General features: G+C 35.7%; 1 protein-coding gene across 2 annotated transcripts; it reads right to left on the bottom strand.

Moving 5' to 3' along the window:
• Window positions 1-3,317: 3,317 nt before the first annotated feature.
• Window positions 3,318-15,448, bottom strand: LOC106660982. Of its 2 annotated transcripts, none has more exons than XM_014384066.1 (4): window positions 15,330-15,448; window positions 15,009-15,270; window positions 14,786-14,951; window positions 3,318-3,980 (listed from the first exon to the last, which is right to left on the bottom strand). In XM_014384066.1, the coding sequence occupies exons 1-4, from the start codon at window positions 15,369-15,371 to the stop codon at window positions 3,386-3,388; spliced, it is 1,065 nt and encodes a 354-aa protein (XP_014239552.1). In that variant the 5' UTR covers window positions 15,372-15,448; the 3' UTR covers window positions 3,318-3,385. The 2 variants fall into 2 exon arrangements, with proteins under 2 accessions (XP_014239552.1, XP_024086219.1); XM_024230451.1 differs by having other exon boundaries at window positions 15,009-15,265; window positions 15,330-15,447.
• Window positions 15,449-17,918: the final 2,470 nt, after the last annotated feature.

Genomic DNA, 17,918 nt, shown 5'->3' with positions numbered 1-17,918 from the left:
TGGTAATTGTGGGGAATGGAGTAATCGTATTTGTGTGTTGGTGTGATTTTGTAATTTACTATGAAAACCTCTGTAATATGTTTTCATGGATGAAAAAACTGTTGGGTTTGGGCAGAAACAATTATTCTTAAAATTTTGAATTGCAAACTTTGTAATCATTGAATATTGGAATACTTCGCCGATCCATATACTTGGCACCCGTACATCCAAATAGGTTTGAGTAGGTATGTGTATGTCGAAAGTTTTGATTTTAATGGTAATTTTGATTGTAGGTTGAGTAGGTAATAAAGAATTTTAAATCGTTTGTTCAGTGTCTGTTTTTTTAATCGTGTGTGTGGATTCCAAGTTAGTCTTCTATGAAATGTAAGTCCTAAATAGTTAACTTTGTCGGATTGAAGATCAAGTTCATTGTATCGCTGAATACATTGTATACGCTACGACAAGTCTCACGACGGAGTGTAAAGGTGATATGTTGTGACTGTGAGGAATTAAACTTTATTTTCCAAAGATTGCTCCATTTTTCAATTGTTGATATGTGGTTTTGTAACATGAGTGAAGCTTGTGTAGAAGAGAGATGACTTGTTAATATGGCGGTGTCATCTGCGTATGTTGCGGTGAGTGTATTCTCATTTGTCGGCATATCAAAAGTAAAAATTGTGTACAACAGCGGAGCAAGTATTGACCCTTGTGGCACACCTGCAAGCACTTTCCATCCCAGAAGTCTCCGTATCCTGGTTTACTGCGAACAATCTCTCTTTAAGGTATGATTGTATAATCAGAAATATCTAAAATACAAAAACACTTTGAAAAAGCATGTGTTTTTATCTGTTTTTAGATTTTCACTTACCGGCTGAGTTGCGAAATGGAGAATTGATGTATTTGACTAGTTCAACATGATCTCATGTACCTATCGGTAACCACACAATTGATATGATTGATATTTGGAGTGGCTCCTTTTCCGAGAACATCCACAAGTTTTCCTGGAATCGAGTAGTTCGTCGGAAAATTAAATAACGGTTAAATAAAAATAATATCCTAAACGGGTAGAAAACTCGTTATTTACTCTCTCTCATTTACTCTATCGTTACTTTTATCTGCATTTATATTTAATCAATCATTATCTAATGTCTAGTATATATTTTAGTTAAAAAATATATTTGTACTTGTATATTCACTAATCTATATACCTGACAAATTCTTATCTATAAATCATTCTCTACCTGTCTGAGTATCTATTTACCTATCACTTACTTAATTTTAGACTATTATGTTTTTAAAAAATAGTACTATCAAAGATTTTTTTATTAAATTGTTCTTAATTTACAATTATAAATATTGTATTAAGTAAATATGTTCATGTATGTTGAATTTCTCATTTGAATCTCTTGTGGTGGAGGTTGCCCAGTGGCAACACTCCTTCACACTGAAACCTTTACTACTTAAAGACCTTTACTACTTTACTACAATAAAAGAAAGTTTTTTGACACACTTATATTATCTTTCCATTATAATCGGACTTTTTTTTATAAGATTAAGATAATGACTATACTCTTTTTTTGCCTTGGGCTCGGTTTAATCGATTTATGAAAGCAAAAGCAGGAAGACAACGGGCTTTCTTTTTCTTCCTGCAGACCGTGTCTTGGGTTCCGTTCTGCGAAAGTCGCGAAGGAGGGATAAATATAAATAAAAATACCCATGTAGTAAATTTTTTCCCAACTCGTAAAATGTAAACTGTTTAAGTTGTTATGCAATACAGAATATCAATTACTAAGAAATATAGTTACCATTATTTTAACGATGTCATTGGGACGAGTGAAAACGGCTGCTTCAGTTAATGCCTCTTAATTAAACGACTTGGCGGCCTCGACAAAAAATTAATATTACCATACCCTCATCTAAATTTACAAATATCATCACATTCTAAGAGTTTTTTTTATAATGAGATTAACTAGAGAAAAACAATGGGTTAATTGAGTTCATTGTCCCCCTTATTGATTTCTATTCACGGTATAAATAAAATTTTGTTTGGTTGTTTTGTATCTTTCATAGCGTACCTTTGTTTATTTTCTTGAAATTTATTGAGAACATCTTTTGGGATCAAAGTGTTTGTTTACTGTGTAGATGTTATTGCGTGTCGTGTTGAGAGTGCCCTTATGTAATTAAACTATCTAATGATTAAACCATGAAATACAGTTTTAAATGGGGAAAAAATTTAAAACCGACATGCTACTGACATGTAAGCAATTATGGAAGTACTTTCGAAAACCAATTAAAACGGTGTCTTTTTTCCTTCTTGTCCATTAAGGCAAGCAGTTGACGACATTGCTTATTCCATGGAGGCATTAGCCCAGAAAAAATAGGATCGATTCATTATCAATAGCAATTTTGCCAAAGCAGAACATTAATTTATTCGCCGTTATCGTTAATACTGTAATTACTTTCAACTTTACTACGATATGTGAATTAAATTAGGACCTCGCTGGATCGTCCTTGGCCGATGAGAGAAAGGAGTGCGGTCGAACAATTGGAATTTCTAGAGTCGGCTTGCCCAATTCTAAGCCGACTGGATTAATAATGAGGCATAATCCTATCGAGCTGATCACCTTAATCATAAAAAAAATCGCTTGTGGCAGAAAATATTACAGAGTAAAAAATCCATTGTGTCTTTATTTCAAACATAAAGATCAAGATTGGGCTTGACTATTTAACATTGTTTATCGACTTGAAATCATGTTCAACCACGTTGAAAAGCGATTACCTCTACGGTCTTGTCTTTTGTCACACGCCCCTTGTTACTTTTATAAAGTTTATCGGCCCCAGCCCGCCGATATCATAGATTATGCTAACGAATACGTATTAATGCAAATGTCATTCCTTTCCTTGTTGTTTAATTTTGGCGTGGGACAGTGCTGCAACATGTCATAGCATAAATACAACACCAAATCATTTGCCAATGTCTATAAGGAGGAAATTGTTGTCATTCAAGAAGTAATTACAAGTTGGCAAATCAGTATATTTCGAGGTGGTAAGGTGGTAAGCTACCATTTACTTGGATTTTCAAATCTTCCGCCCATTATATTACCAAATTTTGTATGCTGGATAAATTTCAGGAATATGACAGCATTTGTTAGTACATAGACTATTCGAAAAAAATTAAACTAAAACATCCAAAAATAAAAACAGCCACACCACCACATCAAGACGAAAAAATTGAAATAGATCAGAAACATTGTGATAGTACACCTATTTCGATGCAAGATTGAGTCGTTTCTAACAGACTGTTTTCATTACAAAATGTTAATATTAATTAAATAAAGTTAGAAATTGTAGAGAAGTTTTATTTGCACTGCACTTCTATTAAGATTTTTCAGCTTATTGGGTCAAATTAAATATCACGAAATTCATCTTCATCGTCTTCCTCTTCTACGCGAACATCTTCTTTTTTAGATGTGGATGCCTCGGATCCTTTCTCTGAGTGCGGTTTGTCCTCTATTGAGAACCTTTTCTGGAAAACTCCTCTCGGCTTGTATTTCTTTCTCAGCGTCTTTTTCATGGGAAAGAGGACCGGATCGATTATCGGCCTGTAGCCGATGGCGACGTCACCTCTGATCTTGTAGCCGTCACTGTCGTAAATGCTGACCCTCCTGTTCATTCTAGGCTTGTGGTAGCCCATTTTCGAGAACGCTTCAATCTGTTCGATTTTTTTGGGTATTTCCGGAAGTTTCAAGTTGGATTTCTGGGCTTCTCGGTCTTTCTGTCTTTTGTCGAGGATTCTCTTCCTGAAGGCGACCATCCTGTCCATTTGCTGCCCTTGGGGATTCGCCGCCTGCAACGCCTTCGAAGTGACCTTTGCAAGGTGCCTCACCCTGTTGTCGTACTTGCGTGAAGTTTCCATTTCTGCTATCTTGACTGTTCTCTCTTCATCTAGCTGTTGCTGCACGACTTGCTTCTCAGCTGCGTCTGTCGTTATTCCAAACAACCTACAAAACGAAACAAAATCTCAAAATTCTTGTTGAAAAAATGCGAGTTTTATATTCTAAACAACGGTGATAATGGACCTTTGAGAAGTTAAGATATGTTTACTTACTTGTTAACTATGTTAACTTAATAATAGGAACTGCGTTCCTGTAAGCGCCATAACTGTCAGTATTTACGAACCTCTAAATTAAAGTTAAGGCAAGAACTTTGTAAAAAGTTAAATTATTCAAAGATTTTTTTTTTAACGGCAGCAATAAAAAGGAACCTCATAGGGTTTTAGATGATCTTCCCACTCTAGTAATCATATCTCCCGTAGAATTAATATTTTTTGAGGAACCTGGGGATTTATAGAAAAAAGTGAAATGTTAAACATGAAAAGTGAAATATCTCGAACACGGTTGGGATTTTAGACAACAGAGATTTTTTAGTCCAATTTGATAAGTTGACGCCTGAAAAATTTTCTGTACACGGGACAGCCTCTACACATATTTCCTCATTTGGAATGGTAGTTTGCCCTACAGCTCCCTAAACATTCGTCTATTAAGTATTATTTTTGCTTATCTTTTTTCTGAAAATATTGTCTTTTCTTTAATGAAGTAAAGAATCCTTCTTAGGTTATAGTTCTACGTATATTTATACTGTCTGTATTGGCAATGTCTATATTGTAAATCGTTCGTAAATAATTTTAGGACTGGTTAAACCGCTCGTCCTACATTTGCTATGGGTTTCTGACAAGAATATTATTAATGAAGTAATTTTGGTCATAATTTAATATGATATTTAAAATCATTAGAACCTACAAAAATTAAGCCTTCCCGTTTTTAATCATAACCTTGCAATGCAATTAATGCCTAGAGTGGTGTCCTTCCAGGAGTGATAAATCATTGTTTACTAAGGAACCGTTGCCCGAAACATAAAGAGTTGACATTTAAGTGTGTTTTATGCCTCCGGATAGCACCTCCTCGGGCCTTTTTTAGACATCGTCATTAAATTACTGAGTCGGCAGATAAGCCGAGGGGTGAAACAACAACATCCGTCCAGTCCTGTATAAATAAGAAAGTTATGAAGGCCCATTTCTAAAGCCCACGCCCGTCTGACCTTTTCGTATTTGGGAAAATTGCATTGCACGTACGCCACACGGGGGGGGGGATTGTGCAAACATCGACGTGAGTGTTGACTCAGTTCTTGAGAAGAACCAGTGGACAAAGTGCGATCGGCGTGATGAAACGAAGGGTAGCCGTTACATTAGAAAACTTTCAAATTATTGTTTCCTAACTTTCTCAGTTTTGAAACATCGACTGGCCTCTAAGGTGGTTTTTAATATCAATCTCAATTCGTTTCCAGCACATTTCGGGTAATCTTGACCCCATTAACCCTCGTGCATTAATTTTTGTATCGTTTCCTTTGATGATGGATCCAAAAAATTTGAAAAATGTTTTTTTTTTAATTTATATAGTTATTTCAGACCATAAATCCATTTTAAAAAATATCTATAACAACTACCGGAAATGTAAGTAGAGTAGAATTTAAAATATATCTTATGTAAACAACCATTCCTTATTTAAAAGCTTATTACACCCTAAAAAATAGCTCAATATCTGGAAATTTGTAGAAGTCGTCACAATACTAAAACCTTGAAAATATACTCATATTATATCACTACCACCAACAATATATAAGTGTTTGAAAAGATATTACTATATTCTGGCCGAAAAATTCAACCGCCAAATTAACCTAGTAACGGATGAATAAAAAAATCTCTTGAATATTAAATGATTTGTCTAACTTCCTTGATGCTTCACACCCTTTCGACTGATATAAAGATACTAAAACTAAAAGAGACAGTTTGTAAAAATTCCTAATTAACTGATAGACATTTTACGGTCAAACATGAAGATGAATATTCAGAGTTAAGAAAAAGAAATGCGAGGGTGCCCCAAGGGTGTATACTAGGTCCACAACTTTCGTTGCTATATGCCAATGATCCGGAAATGGGTGGCTTAAAAATTAGAATGTTTGCACATATAGTGACAAAATTAATTAATTATTATTCCATAGATTACATATCAGAAATTCTATAGATATAAGTATTATTATGCTAAGGAGGAGAGCAATAGTAATCAGGAGATAAATTATTTTTACAATGAGTTTACAATTATTTTCTCTTTTCCTTCTTGGTTTCCATGTTTTGACAGTTTTATTAGTCAATTATTAATTTTTGTGCCGACCACCTGAGTAGATAGACTATTATATAAGTTGTTTTTAATCCAAAAATGATTTAATTAAGGTGGAATAAATAATTCAAAATGCCAATGTTTATGGCACAAGTGACGAAACTTTGCATTTATAACTAGAGAGAGCGTTGTATATATACCTACTTTTAAAAACAAGCTAAAAATATTAATGTTCTATGTTGAAAAAATCTATATTTTATTACTTGGCCCAATCACTCATTCAAAACACCCTCGTAATGTGTATGTAAATGGAGATAAACAAATTTATACAAGCCTTCTGAAATAATAAATTGTTTTTAAATTTTTTAATTACTTGCAAATAATTTGTATACCAAATATTACACCAGCAATTATATATTCAAACGACAACCATTCAAATTTCCAACTTGTTTATAAGATTTATATGTTTTAAAAAGTTTAAGTAACAAAGTTTATTATAAACACAATTCGATTCTGTTGAACCGGCATTGGGTCACTTATTGGGTCCGTCTAGTTAGTTGTACTACCCAAATGCGTTTCGATATTGCGCTATCTTCACTGAGGAACTGTCTGTCACCTTGTCCGAGAAGGACTTGTCGTTGGGTCCGTCGGTTGTCGCTAGGATCGTATGCGGTAGGTGGCGTGGTCATGGTGTTCATTGATCGGTCGTTATGACGGTTATTTCTGCTGTATGTTGGTTACTCCCCCTACCTAACGACATGTAAGATCTACTCGGACAGCAGCTCACTGAAGATGGTGCAAACCCACTGCCAGTTCAACATGTCACAGGCTCGCAGACCGCACCCAGATCAACATAATTCAATTAATTTTACTATTTGTTTAAAAGCATAAACACGAAGCGAAAAGACATATTTTTTGAAATCTTACGTTCAAAAAAATTCCATTCTAATCATGGTTAAAATATATTTATCTTTTAGTACAAAACATCTTTTCACCCGATGGCCAAACCGTGAAGTCAAACATACGGCCGAAGTCTTTAAATTGACTCAATTCTACACTAAGAGGCAACAAAAAGGTGGCCACCCTTAATATTTTTGTTATCTCTTAGACAATCCTCCATTGATTATCTTACAACAATATGTAGCCCGTTTTCAAGGATTAGAGGTGAATAAAGCTCGTATAAAATCTTCCACTTGTGTTACCCACTGGATTTTGTAAATAAATCTATGAATTGTCAATCTCTTCTTTGTTCGTTTTTCTGTAAAGCTTCTTTCCAACTTTCCGGTGGTATGATTTTTTTAGTAAGGTTCATATTTATTTGAGTATTGGTTTTATGTGATACAGATTCGGCTAGAATCATGGCATTGGTGGAAGATGGAAGAAGTCAAGCGTTACCTTAACATTGCCAGAACAACTGTCCGAAGGGTCTTCCATCACTACCAAGGTACTGGAGGTTACACAAGAAGACATATATCAGTTCGCCAACGTATCACATCTCAGAGAGTTGATCGTTTTTATTATTTCGAATGTACTCCGTAATCGACATTCTACCGAGTTGAGATCAAGGAACGACATTCCAGGCCTGCCACTGGTCCAGAACTTCTGACAATGCACAGAACAGCTCGTGTCATCAATTAGTCTGAACAAGAAAGGTCTAAAATTTTGTTTGCGGATGATTCAATCTTTTGTTTCAGGTCTTCTGACGGCCGAGGGAGGGTTTGGAGAAAACAGGAAACCGAATATCCCTGCAAAGTTTTCATTCCGGAGAAGCTATGTATGTGGTGGTCTTATGATTTGGGCAGGCATTTCTATGGAAGGTAGCACAAACTTGATCTTCTTTGACGGTTCCCTAACAGCTGCGCGATACATTGAAGATGTGTTAAGAAGTTGTTCCTTATACGCGACAGTTTTATTTTTATGCATGATAATGCAAGGCCCCACACAGCTTGTCTGGTGTCTACTTGGAACGGGCTTCAATTTAATTGGAGTGGCCAACATGTCTACCCGACTTAAACCCTATCGAACACCTTTAGGACGAGTTTTGAAAGAGGGTAAAAAGTGATCCAGTGATGCCAGAGAAATTGGAGGAATTAAGAATAGCACTGTAGGAGTAGTATGAAAATATTCCTCAGCACTACATTCAAAACCTGTAAAATCCATTCCACGTCGAATGCAAGCTGCAGTCAACATATTTTTTATATTTTTTTAATATTATTTATTTTTATTGCAATCTGTAATTGTTATTTACAATATGTAATTTGCGGATACATGAACTTATGTACAACTATTTACATTGAGGGGAGAAAATAATCAATGTTATCCTCCCTCTTCACTTTGTTTATGTTTGTTTTACAGTTTACTGGGAAGGAGGTCGCGGGGCCATTTCCTCTTAAGACGCCTTATGGGGTTGTAGGGATGGTTCTATCGGGCAGGGCTTGGGCAAGACTATTTGGATGGTGGGAGAGTTTTTTGTGAAACTTGGTAAATTTTTGGGGAATACATTTTTGGATATAAGGAATTTGAAGGTCGTTGTGGAGAGTAGCATTTGAGACATAATAAGGAGTATTTACAATGGATCTGAGGACTTTAGATTGAAAGGATTGGAGACGTTGGATATTGGAAGGTTTAGCGGTTCCCCACAGTTCTATTCCGTACGTCCAAATCGGTTGTAGTAGTGTTTTGTAAATTGCAAGATTGCTTTTTGTCGATAGTTTAGACTGTCATCCTGTAAGTCTGTGCAGTAGACCATACCGTCTGTTTAGGTTTTGTCGTGTCAGTCGTGTATGTTGATGTCACGTTAGTCGTGAGTCTAGGTGGAACCCAAGGTAGCGAACGCAGTCGGATTTGGGGATAATCAACATAAGAGGAAGAATAATCCGTACTGAATTGAATATTTTCTTCACCGTTTCCATAGCAACATCATTGATAAAATTGTTTTACTCAGTTTAATGTTTTATTTTATTTTACATATTTAGTTATATATTTTTTCTAAATAACCAGTAAACAACAAAAATATTTTTTTTAACGATCGTAATTATTTACTAAAACAAAAAATAAAAACAACGAGGGTGTCTACTTTTTTGCCTCTTATTGTAGATCATATCAGGTATGCCGGTCGTGATCAGGCCATGAACATTTGTCTCTAACTAACCACGAACGGACCGCTGGTCTTTACTTCTGCCCTTTCGGTACTATTTCTCATCGTACAGCGTGAGCCATTAATAAATAAATAGATAAAAACGCCAGCGGTTGGGTTAATCATGAATAAAACATATAGGATGGCGATTGGTTCATTAAGGAAAAGGTGATTTTTTAAAGTTCTTGGACTTTGACGTACAGAAGCGCAGATTGATTTAATTGATCAAATAAGAGAAATCCTTAATGTCTCAAATTGTAGGCCAATCTTATAATTAAACTGTCAGGTAATGTACTCCTACCGGAGGGTATCATCAGATTTAAAGATCAAGATTAAATGCAATTGATTGTGACATTTAATTTATTATGACTTATATAACTCAATATTGAAACAATTCCAGTTAAGCAAGGAGCGAGAGAGAGAGAGAGAGAGAGAGAGAGAGAGAGAGAGAGAGTGAGAGAGAAAGAGAGAGGGGTTGAGAAGAGAGAAACCAAAAGCTTTATTTACAATTTTTCATATATATGTACATTGAAAAACTTTAATAAGGGAAAGTGCTCTGCGCGCAACAGCATCCGTCGACATATGAAATTTTAATTTAAAATGAGTTTAGGCATAAACGGTCCACAAATATCGTGGGGAAAAAGTTGTCATTAAAAACCCACATGCTGCTGTTGCACACACAATGCAATTATCAATAAAAAGAATAAGTAAGTATAAATATAAATATTATTACACAATTATAACGTAATAAATAAATAAGTAAAATTTAGCAAAAAAATTATAGCACAACATTGAATAGTAACAATAATTATTAACTAGGATTAAACAGATTAAAGATCACGTAAGATTAAATTACGTGATCAGTCACAAAATTAAGATTTGTACGATATTGTAGCTGGCTTGATTTAAATCGTTTATTTCGCGCCATTCTCCGATGTTACGACATAAGTGGTTTTAGGATAATATTATACCCGTCAAGAATTGTGTAGCTGCTCCTTGTACCCTTCTCCAATCCATGTGTCGATCGTGGTTTCATGTAGCGCAAGTTATTTTTTCGTATCTGCTAGAGCATAAGGCATGGCGCAGAATTTTTTTCTCTACAACTTCCAAACAGTAATAGTTCAAGTTGCAAACAGTTTTTTATATATGACTGGCGTATGTGACTCAAAGAAGGACAGGCTCTCACATTGAGTACTACAGTTAGCTAGTTTCTACAGTCAATGGAAACAAACAATCCAAGAAACTCATAACAAACTTTGGAAAAAAAGGTAACAGAATGTATTAAAAGAAGCAGGAAAAAACTGCAAATCCTAACAAGATTCTTAACAGAACACTACAAACTAAATGAATACTGAAGAAGATTGGCATAACCCAACACGGCACGTGCAGATTCTGCAAAGAAGCAGAGGAGACACCAACACACCTATTAACAAACTATGGTGCTACGTTGTTTTTGTTTTGGGACATAGAACGTAATCGTAGAAGAGATTCAATCACTAATCAAGTTCCTTGAGGAACTAGGACATACAGGGAAGAAAAAAGAACAGGGGATACAATAGCTCTTAAAGGACGTAGTATAATAAACACCCCCGACTAATCTATCGATCTATATAGCTGGTTGCTAAACTGTGCCTTCCGTATGCGCTACTGGCAATAGTATTAGCGTTGTGACCAGGGGTAAATAGCAGTACGTTTAGCGACACAGTGCACATAAGTAGACTGATCGGCACTTGATCGCTCTGCCGGGTCTGCCTAGGCTCTATCTATGGACAAGTTTTCAAGTTCCGATCAGTTTAAATAAAGGGATGGTAAGTGTTGTTAGACATGTCTAGTAAATAGATTATTATCTTACACAAAACAAAAACAGAAAATTATTGCACAATTAAAAGCTAATGGATTCAGTTCAAGTGACAATTTCACGCAATGGCCAAAGTGTTGTATTGTAATACATAATTTTCGAGGAGTGTTCTATAGGTTGAGAAAAGTAAGAGGTTAGAAAGTAGAGAATTGAAATTAAGATGTCACCATTCCACCAGAAGGCGGTGTCCATTGCCAAGGTTCAACCGAGCCGGATTATCCAACGAGTTCGGCCATTCGTTCCGTCGGGGCGGAGGCAAAGAGGGATCGATCACGTAACCGCGTAGGTTTGTCACGTAGATAATCGGCTTTTGTCCATTTCTATCCCGGGTTTCCACACGTGAAGTCGTCAATTTCCAGCAGGACAAAAGGGGCAAATAAGCCGGCCCAATTAGGTCCGAAAGAGTGTTGAAACATGAATACGCCCACGAACAACCGCAACACGCCGACCCCGTTGAACAGCGGGTGTCTATTGAAGATAACCAAGGGCAGATAAAACCACAAATGCACAATGACTTCGGCCCACTTTGATTTAACCTGGCCTGCATGTCATTAGTTGTAAACATCGTAGACAAAAGATTGATGCATGCTTTTAACATGAAAAGATTTATTTTATTATCTTGAAGGTTGATGTTTATTTATGTACAAGTTTAGTACTTTCATTGTTAATAGCGGTTTTTCGAAGTTTATCGTCTTTCTCGAACAAGCTTTTACCTTGTAAAATAGGTGACAACTCGGTAGTGTTTTCAAAACATTTTCTTTTACCAACAGTTTAAAAGTTCGCTAACAGTCTTTTCCATTAGCCCAGGTCCCGAATGATAAATCTATCATAGAAAATAGGTCTTGAGATAATTGTGTCAAGGTTTAACCACATGGATACTTTCATTCAATATGTCAATAATTGAAATTGAATATACTGATGATTTGTTCATCCTTGTTCCTTTCTATGTGGCACTAATTTGTCCAATCCAGTTCACATACAGTTGAGAAAACAAATTGGTGTTATTATTTTTTTATATGTTATTGTTTTTATACATTTTAAAGGGCATGTTTCCGTCTCAGTTTTATCATCTTCTTAAGATGATAGTTAAAGGACAATGGCCGATATATCTCCTCAAACCATGCCTACTGAGAAATAAGAGTTCCTTCGCTCTCCGTATTGAGAGATTTATAAATCTCTTAGTTTCCTTCATACCTGGAGTGTTTGTCCAGTGTTTGGCTTCTTCTTTCTAAATCCATTTTTCTAGTTCCAGCTTAAGCAAACACTCCGGAGTACTTAGCTGTGGTTCTTGTCCAATGGGTGAAAAGAATGCCTCTTTTTTGGTTAGTGTTTACTAAAGGTTTACTTAGTAAATTAGTTTATTAAAAGGTGAAAATTATTTCCCCGTCTTGTTTGATGTATCATTCTTATTATTATTTAAAACTGTCAATGGGTTGTGTATTTATTTATTTTTGTCTTTGATAAATAGTAAATAAAGTAGTAATGTTTGAGTTTTCTTACCTTTTCTTTCATAAAAAATTAAATTTAATGCAATAGTAAACTGTGTTAGTGATATTTTATGGAATTTTTTGACTTCCTATTTAATTTTAACCAGTTTTAAATCTATTTTTGAAGAAGATCAGAAGAAAGTAAAATATAGTTTTTCTGCTTAATATGTAGCTCAATTTTATTTATGGGGAAAAAATCTATAAATTCTGGAGTGCGCAAAGTTTAGAAGAATGAAGTTTTATTTGATTGATTTACAGTTTTTTTAACTTGTCAAAGATTTATTTGTAATTCGGGCGTGTCTTGGGATTGTGGCATTTATGCTGTAGCAATTTAAATAATACCATTTTAATTTGATGTTGGTCTGCGTGACCCACTCATCTCCACCATAACCAGCTACTTATTTCGTGGTATCTGGAGTAGGTTTCGGAACCGTCACTTCAATGAAAAACTCCGCAAACTAAATGCAACTCACAATGAAAAGTTTTTTTAGAAAGGGAATCGTTTTTCTCCGAGACAACACAAGGTCTTTACATTTAGTAGGTGACATGGCGAAAAAAGTATTGTGCTTGGGTCGTGTTGCCTCGCCCACCATATTTACAAAAAGACAATATGGCAATGATTGCACAAATAATTCAACTTTGTGTATATTTATTTGACAAACACTAAACCGCCAACAATTTTCTTATTTCATATATATGCGGATAAGCTGAAAAGGATTTTGAAGGTTTCTGAATGCGGTAAATGGATCTTTATGCTTAGAAAGAAAGCAACGTTAGTAAAAGTAGAGAGAATTGTTTCTGGGAAGACAGGAAGATCAGCAGTTTATATCGTGAAAAAGAAATGTCCAGGAATGCTCCCTTGTAAAACGTTATCCTGGATCGGATAGATATGAGATCGTCGTGCCCAGTTTCAATTTGAATTAAGGGTGCCATTTTAGAATATGATGGTAGATGTTTAGGATGCTTTCAGCTACTACAACAGTCCTGCGTGTTAAATCCTATCGAGGCTTGAGCAATGACAAAGAAAACACTTACTATTGCTTCTGTTCAAGCAATAGTAAAATTACAACCACAACTTGATGACATTGATGGATTAGGGAGTAGGGGGAGTGACATAAATCCAAACTGGTAACTCTAGGGATTCAATGATTATGTTTTAATAGTAAACGCTCGAGGATTTTACTAATTACTTGTATCATTACAGGGGGGTTTGATGGAGGAAGTAATTTTTTTTCCCTTACTTGATAGAAGAATGAGAGTTAAAAATTTCGAAAGGGCATGAAATACGTTGTTCGCAAGACAGAGTTACAGATTTAAGAAAAAATAGGGCTTTCCTTGACACATAATCAAATCCAGGATTCTTTATTAGGGGAGTTGACTGATGACGTGTTTAGTTTCGAAAGGTGAAAAGGCTTTTGAAGGGAGTTAATGAAGTATCTGAGTTATTTCTTCTTCGGACTAGACCCAAGGGCAATAAGATAATGTAATGATGATTATTTGACAAACAATGTTTCATTAGGCATTAAAGAACCTGGCAAAAATGGACAATAGTGTTCAATCTTTGAACAGTGATAAGTCCAGAATTATTCAATTAATCTAACACAATTGGTATTATTTTTATATGAAAAATACTATTAAGTTTGCTTCTTATTCTTTTATAGCTTGTATAAAATCATTTAAATTATTATTATTGTGTTAGAATAATTTTAAATGTATAAAATCTGTTCCTGCAAAACTAGTAAAAAAAAGTTGGGCATTTGCTACTTTCGGTGGCTTAATTACTTCTTAATCGCAAATTTTTTAAACAAACGCAATTAACACAAGGTAGCCAAGGCCACCAACCAACCAGGCCTAACAATAAGTACTTTTGAATTACTTGTTACGAAAGTTAATGTAATGTTACATATACTTTACTGATTGACAGTTATCACTATACATAGTCTATTCTCAATGCCTACGCGTAAAAGCCTTTTGGCTTCTCGTCATCTTCAGTGAAGAACAGAGTCTTGTGAGATGTAACAGGCGAGAATAGACGGATTCAGTAAAGTGATCAGTGTCGACGAGTTCAAAAATTGATGTTACGCTTTAATATAAATGGTTATTCAAATGCTGAAATTATTTCCAATCTTGTGACAAGTCTTTGAATACTCACTCGAGCTGTAAATCTTTAACGGGGTCCTTTCTCGAATGGAGCGGTTTCATTGGGTTGGTCGGTTTGACGTAAACGCTGGTCAGTTTCGGCTTCTTGGGCGGCCGAGGTATCGAATCAGGCGTTTTTTGCGTCACGAATATCATGAACTCTCTATCCGGCTTGCCACCTGAAAACGGACGGAGGTTGGACCGATTGACAATAATGACATCATGACCCTACCCACCGAGGCCGATAATCGCCTCGTAGAAGTTGGTCGTCAAACGGATGCACTTGACGTCCTCCATGGGGTCGATGTCCCTCATGTCTCTCCTCACCCTGGACGCAATAGCGTTGAATTTGTAGTTGATGAACTCGGCTATGTGCATATTTTCCAGAGAAGTGTCGTACAGTTCGCCTTTCACCGAAACAACAATGCTCGTGACACCTTTGTACCGTTTGATCCTCGAGATGCATTTCTTGTAGTTGATTTTCAGTGCTTTCCTTTTCTTACATTAAAACATCACGTACTAAATATGTTCCTTGCAAAAAACAAACTTAGCCCTACCTTAGATAAAGTCTCCTCTTTTTTATGCTTGTACTTGCTCATCGCCTAGCAGGAATAAAGATAGCGTCAATAACAATAAAAAATCAACTCAAAAAGGAAATCGGTTAAAACTGCTATTCGATCACCTGATTTGATGATATCCGACAAGCAAAATGGAAAATGTTTAACTTTGGAAATTCAGTCAAAAACTAACTACTTATTATCATAAATGATGTTTATTTATAAAGTGAAAGGTAATAGACCAATGCTCATAGATGGGGCATCTTAGATGCAGGCCAGATGAAGTTGTCCCATCGCCTAAGTAACTATACGTTAAGTCGTAGAGATGTGTATACGAGAATTACTTCTCCTTATATATAGGCATGTCAGAAATACTGTGACCAAACAAGATATCGAGCATAGCCTGACTACAAATAACACTATGAGGTTGTTATGTTATAGGAAACAGTAGCCTGGACGGTAGAACAGACACTGTGGAATGTGAAGTAATAGGAAGATAAGGTTAGAAAAAATGTGTAGAGATTAGTGACCGTTAATCGATAGTTATTCAGGTATCGTGAGATGCGGTCGGGTGTGATGTAGGTTTCAGAAAAACATTTTCTTTATCGTGCCAACGTTTCCATCTTTTATTGAGATCATCTTCAGGGCTCAAAGTGTTTGTCTTCTGTGTAATTGTGCTATCCTTGCGTGTCGTGTTGAGAGTTAGAAAAAATCGTTATTGTTCAAATCTGGAGGGAATTGTTATGCAACAGACATGTTTTGATACTCTGACAAGCAAAAAATTCCCCCAATTGATTTTTTTCATTTTCTCGATAAAAGAAAATTCTACCCTTAATTTGTCTCATTGTTTTATATTAATAAATATTTGTTTATGCTATGTTTTAAATTGGGAATATCAATTAGATGTAAACACACTTAATCCTTAATCCAAAACAAGGATAAAGAATTTTTCAATGTTTATTTTTACGGAATTTAAAATGTTTATTGGGTCTCATTTGAATTCTGAAGCAATAAACTGTTTAGTTTTCATCTTTGCTAGTTAATTTCAATTTTTAAACTTAAAAATGCCAATTAGTGCTGAGGATGTTGAGCTTGGTGTGGCACTTATTGATGATGGACATTCCATGAGGTATGCGGCTCTTGCCATCAGAGTTCCCTACGAAACACTGCGAGACGCCGTTAGACTTTTCTAGAAACTGGGTCCTACCATAGAAGGCCCCGATCTGGACGCCCTATGGTAACAGGAACTACAGGACGACCATTTTTTGACTGTGAATTTTGCCAAACCGGCACCTTACTGTCAAGCGATTCATCAGCGACAGGAAGTTCGAGGTGTCCAAATTTCTGAACGCACTGCTCGAAGAAAATGAAATCAGAATGGACTGATGGCTCTCATTTGCTCGAGAACACAGCCATTGATCTTTGGCTGATTGGTCTGCTGTACTTTTACACATGTCTGTAGATTTGCTCTACGATCTCCAAATGGGCGTGAAAGAGTGTTGCTAAGGCGAAATGAAAGGTACGAAGCTTGTAATTTTTCCCAGAGCCATCCTTTTCTACGTAGCTCAGTGATGGTGTGGGCAGGAATTTCTATGGAAAGTCGCACAGAGTTGGTTGTGTTCGTGAAGGGTCTTTGACGGCCACTCGTTATGTGGATGAAAGTTTGGAACATATGCGTTGCCTATCCTCGATGCAATGAACGGCAATCCTACTCTAGGCGCGATAATGCACATGTCGCTCGCATAGTACAAACGTGTACCTTCAACAGCATAACATCAGGGTCTTAGCCTAGCCAGCCCGTTCTCCAGACTTGAACCCCATCCAACATTTATGGGATAACCTCAGAAGACGAATAAGCGCACGGACATCACTTTCTGATATATTCCACGATCTTTAAAGGGCTCTTCGTGAAGAATGGGCTAACCTCCAGCAAAGAGACATTTCCAGACTGGTAGAAAGTATGCCGAGGCATCTTCGAGATGAAATAAAGACAAAAGAAGGAAATACGCGATATTGAAATGTTAATTAAAAATGTAAAACAAATTTTATCTGTCGGCCTTTTTTTCATTTTCTTTAGCAATTTACATTTTTTTAAACTTTTTTAGATAGACTCAATTATTAAACGTTAAACAACGTAAAACTTTGATTAATGTATAAAAATATATAAAAATCAAGCTATATTGCAGTGCTATTACAGTGGGTGTAATTTTTTGCCTGTCAGTGTATATTATACAGTGAAAAAAAAAAATTTTACTTATCCTATTAAAATATGCATTTATTTTGCATATTAAAACGGGAATATGCTATCTTTAAAAATAGACCAAATATAATTAATTCTAGAATGCGGTGTTTCAAGTCAAAGATGTCGTTTTTCTCTTTTTCCAGAATAAATTTTGGATAGTGTAAATATGATAGCAGTAAGAACTTGAAAAATGTTTTAACGTTGTAGTTTAAAATCAAGAGACGAAAAAATGTTTTTTTTTTTACTTTATTCTAAGTTTAAGTTCACATCAGAGAGCGGAAGCGCAGGTTAAGTAGCGCTGAACAATTGAGCTGTCCGACCGGCTTCCGTCATACGAAATTGCTGGC

This window comes from Cimex lectularius, unplaced genomic scaffold (assembly GCF_000648675.2).
Source record: "Cimex lectularius strain Harlan isolate CLEC.00 unplaced genomic scaffold, Clec_2.1 scaffold65, whole genome shotgun sequence".
Classification (NCBI taxonomy): domain Eukaryota; kingdom Metazoa; phylum Arthropoda; class Insecta; order Hemiptera; family Cimicidae; genus Cimex; species Cimex lectularius.
The sequence above is the reverse complement of the archived record's forward strand: the minus strand, read 5'-3'. Positions and strand labels throughout refer to the sequence as shown.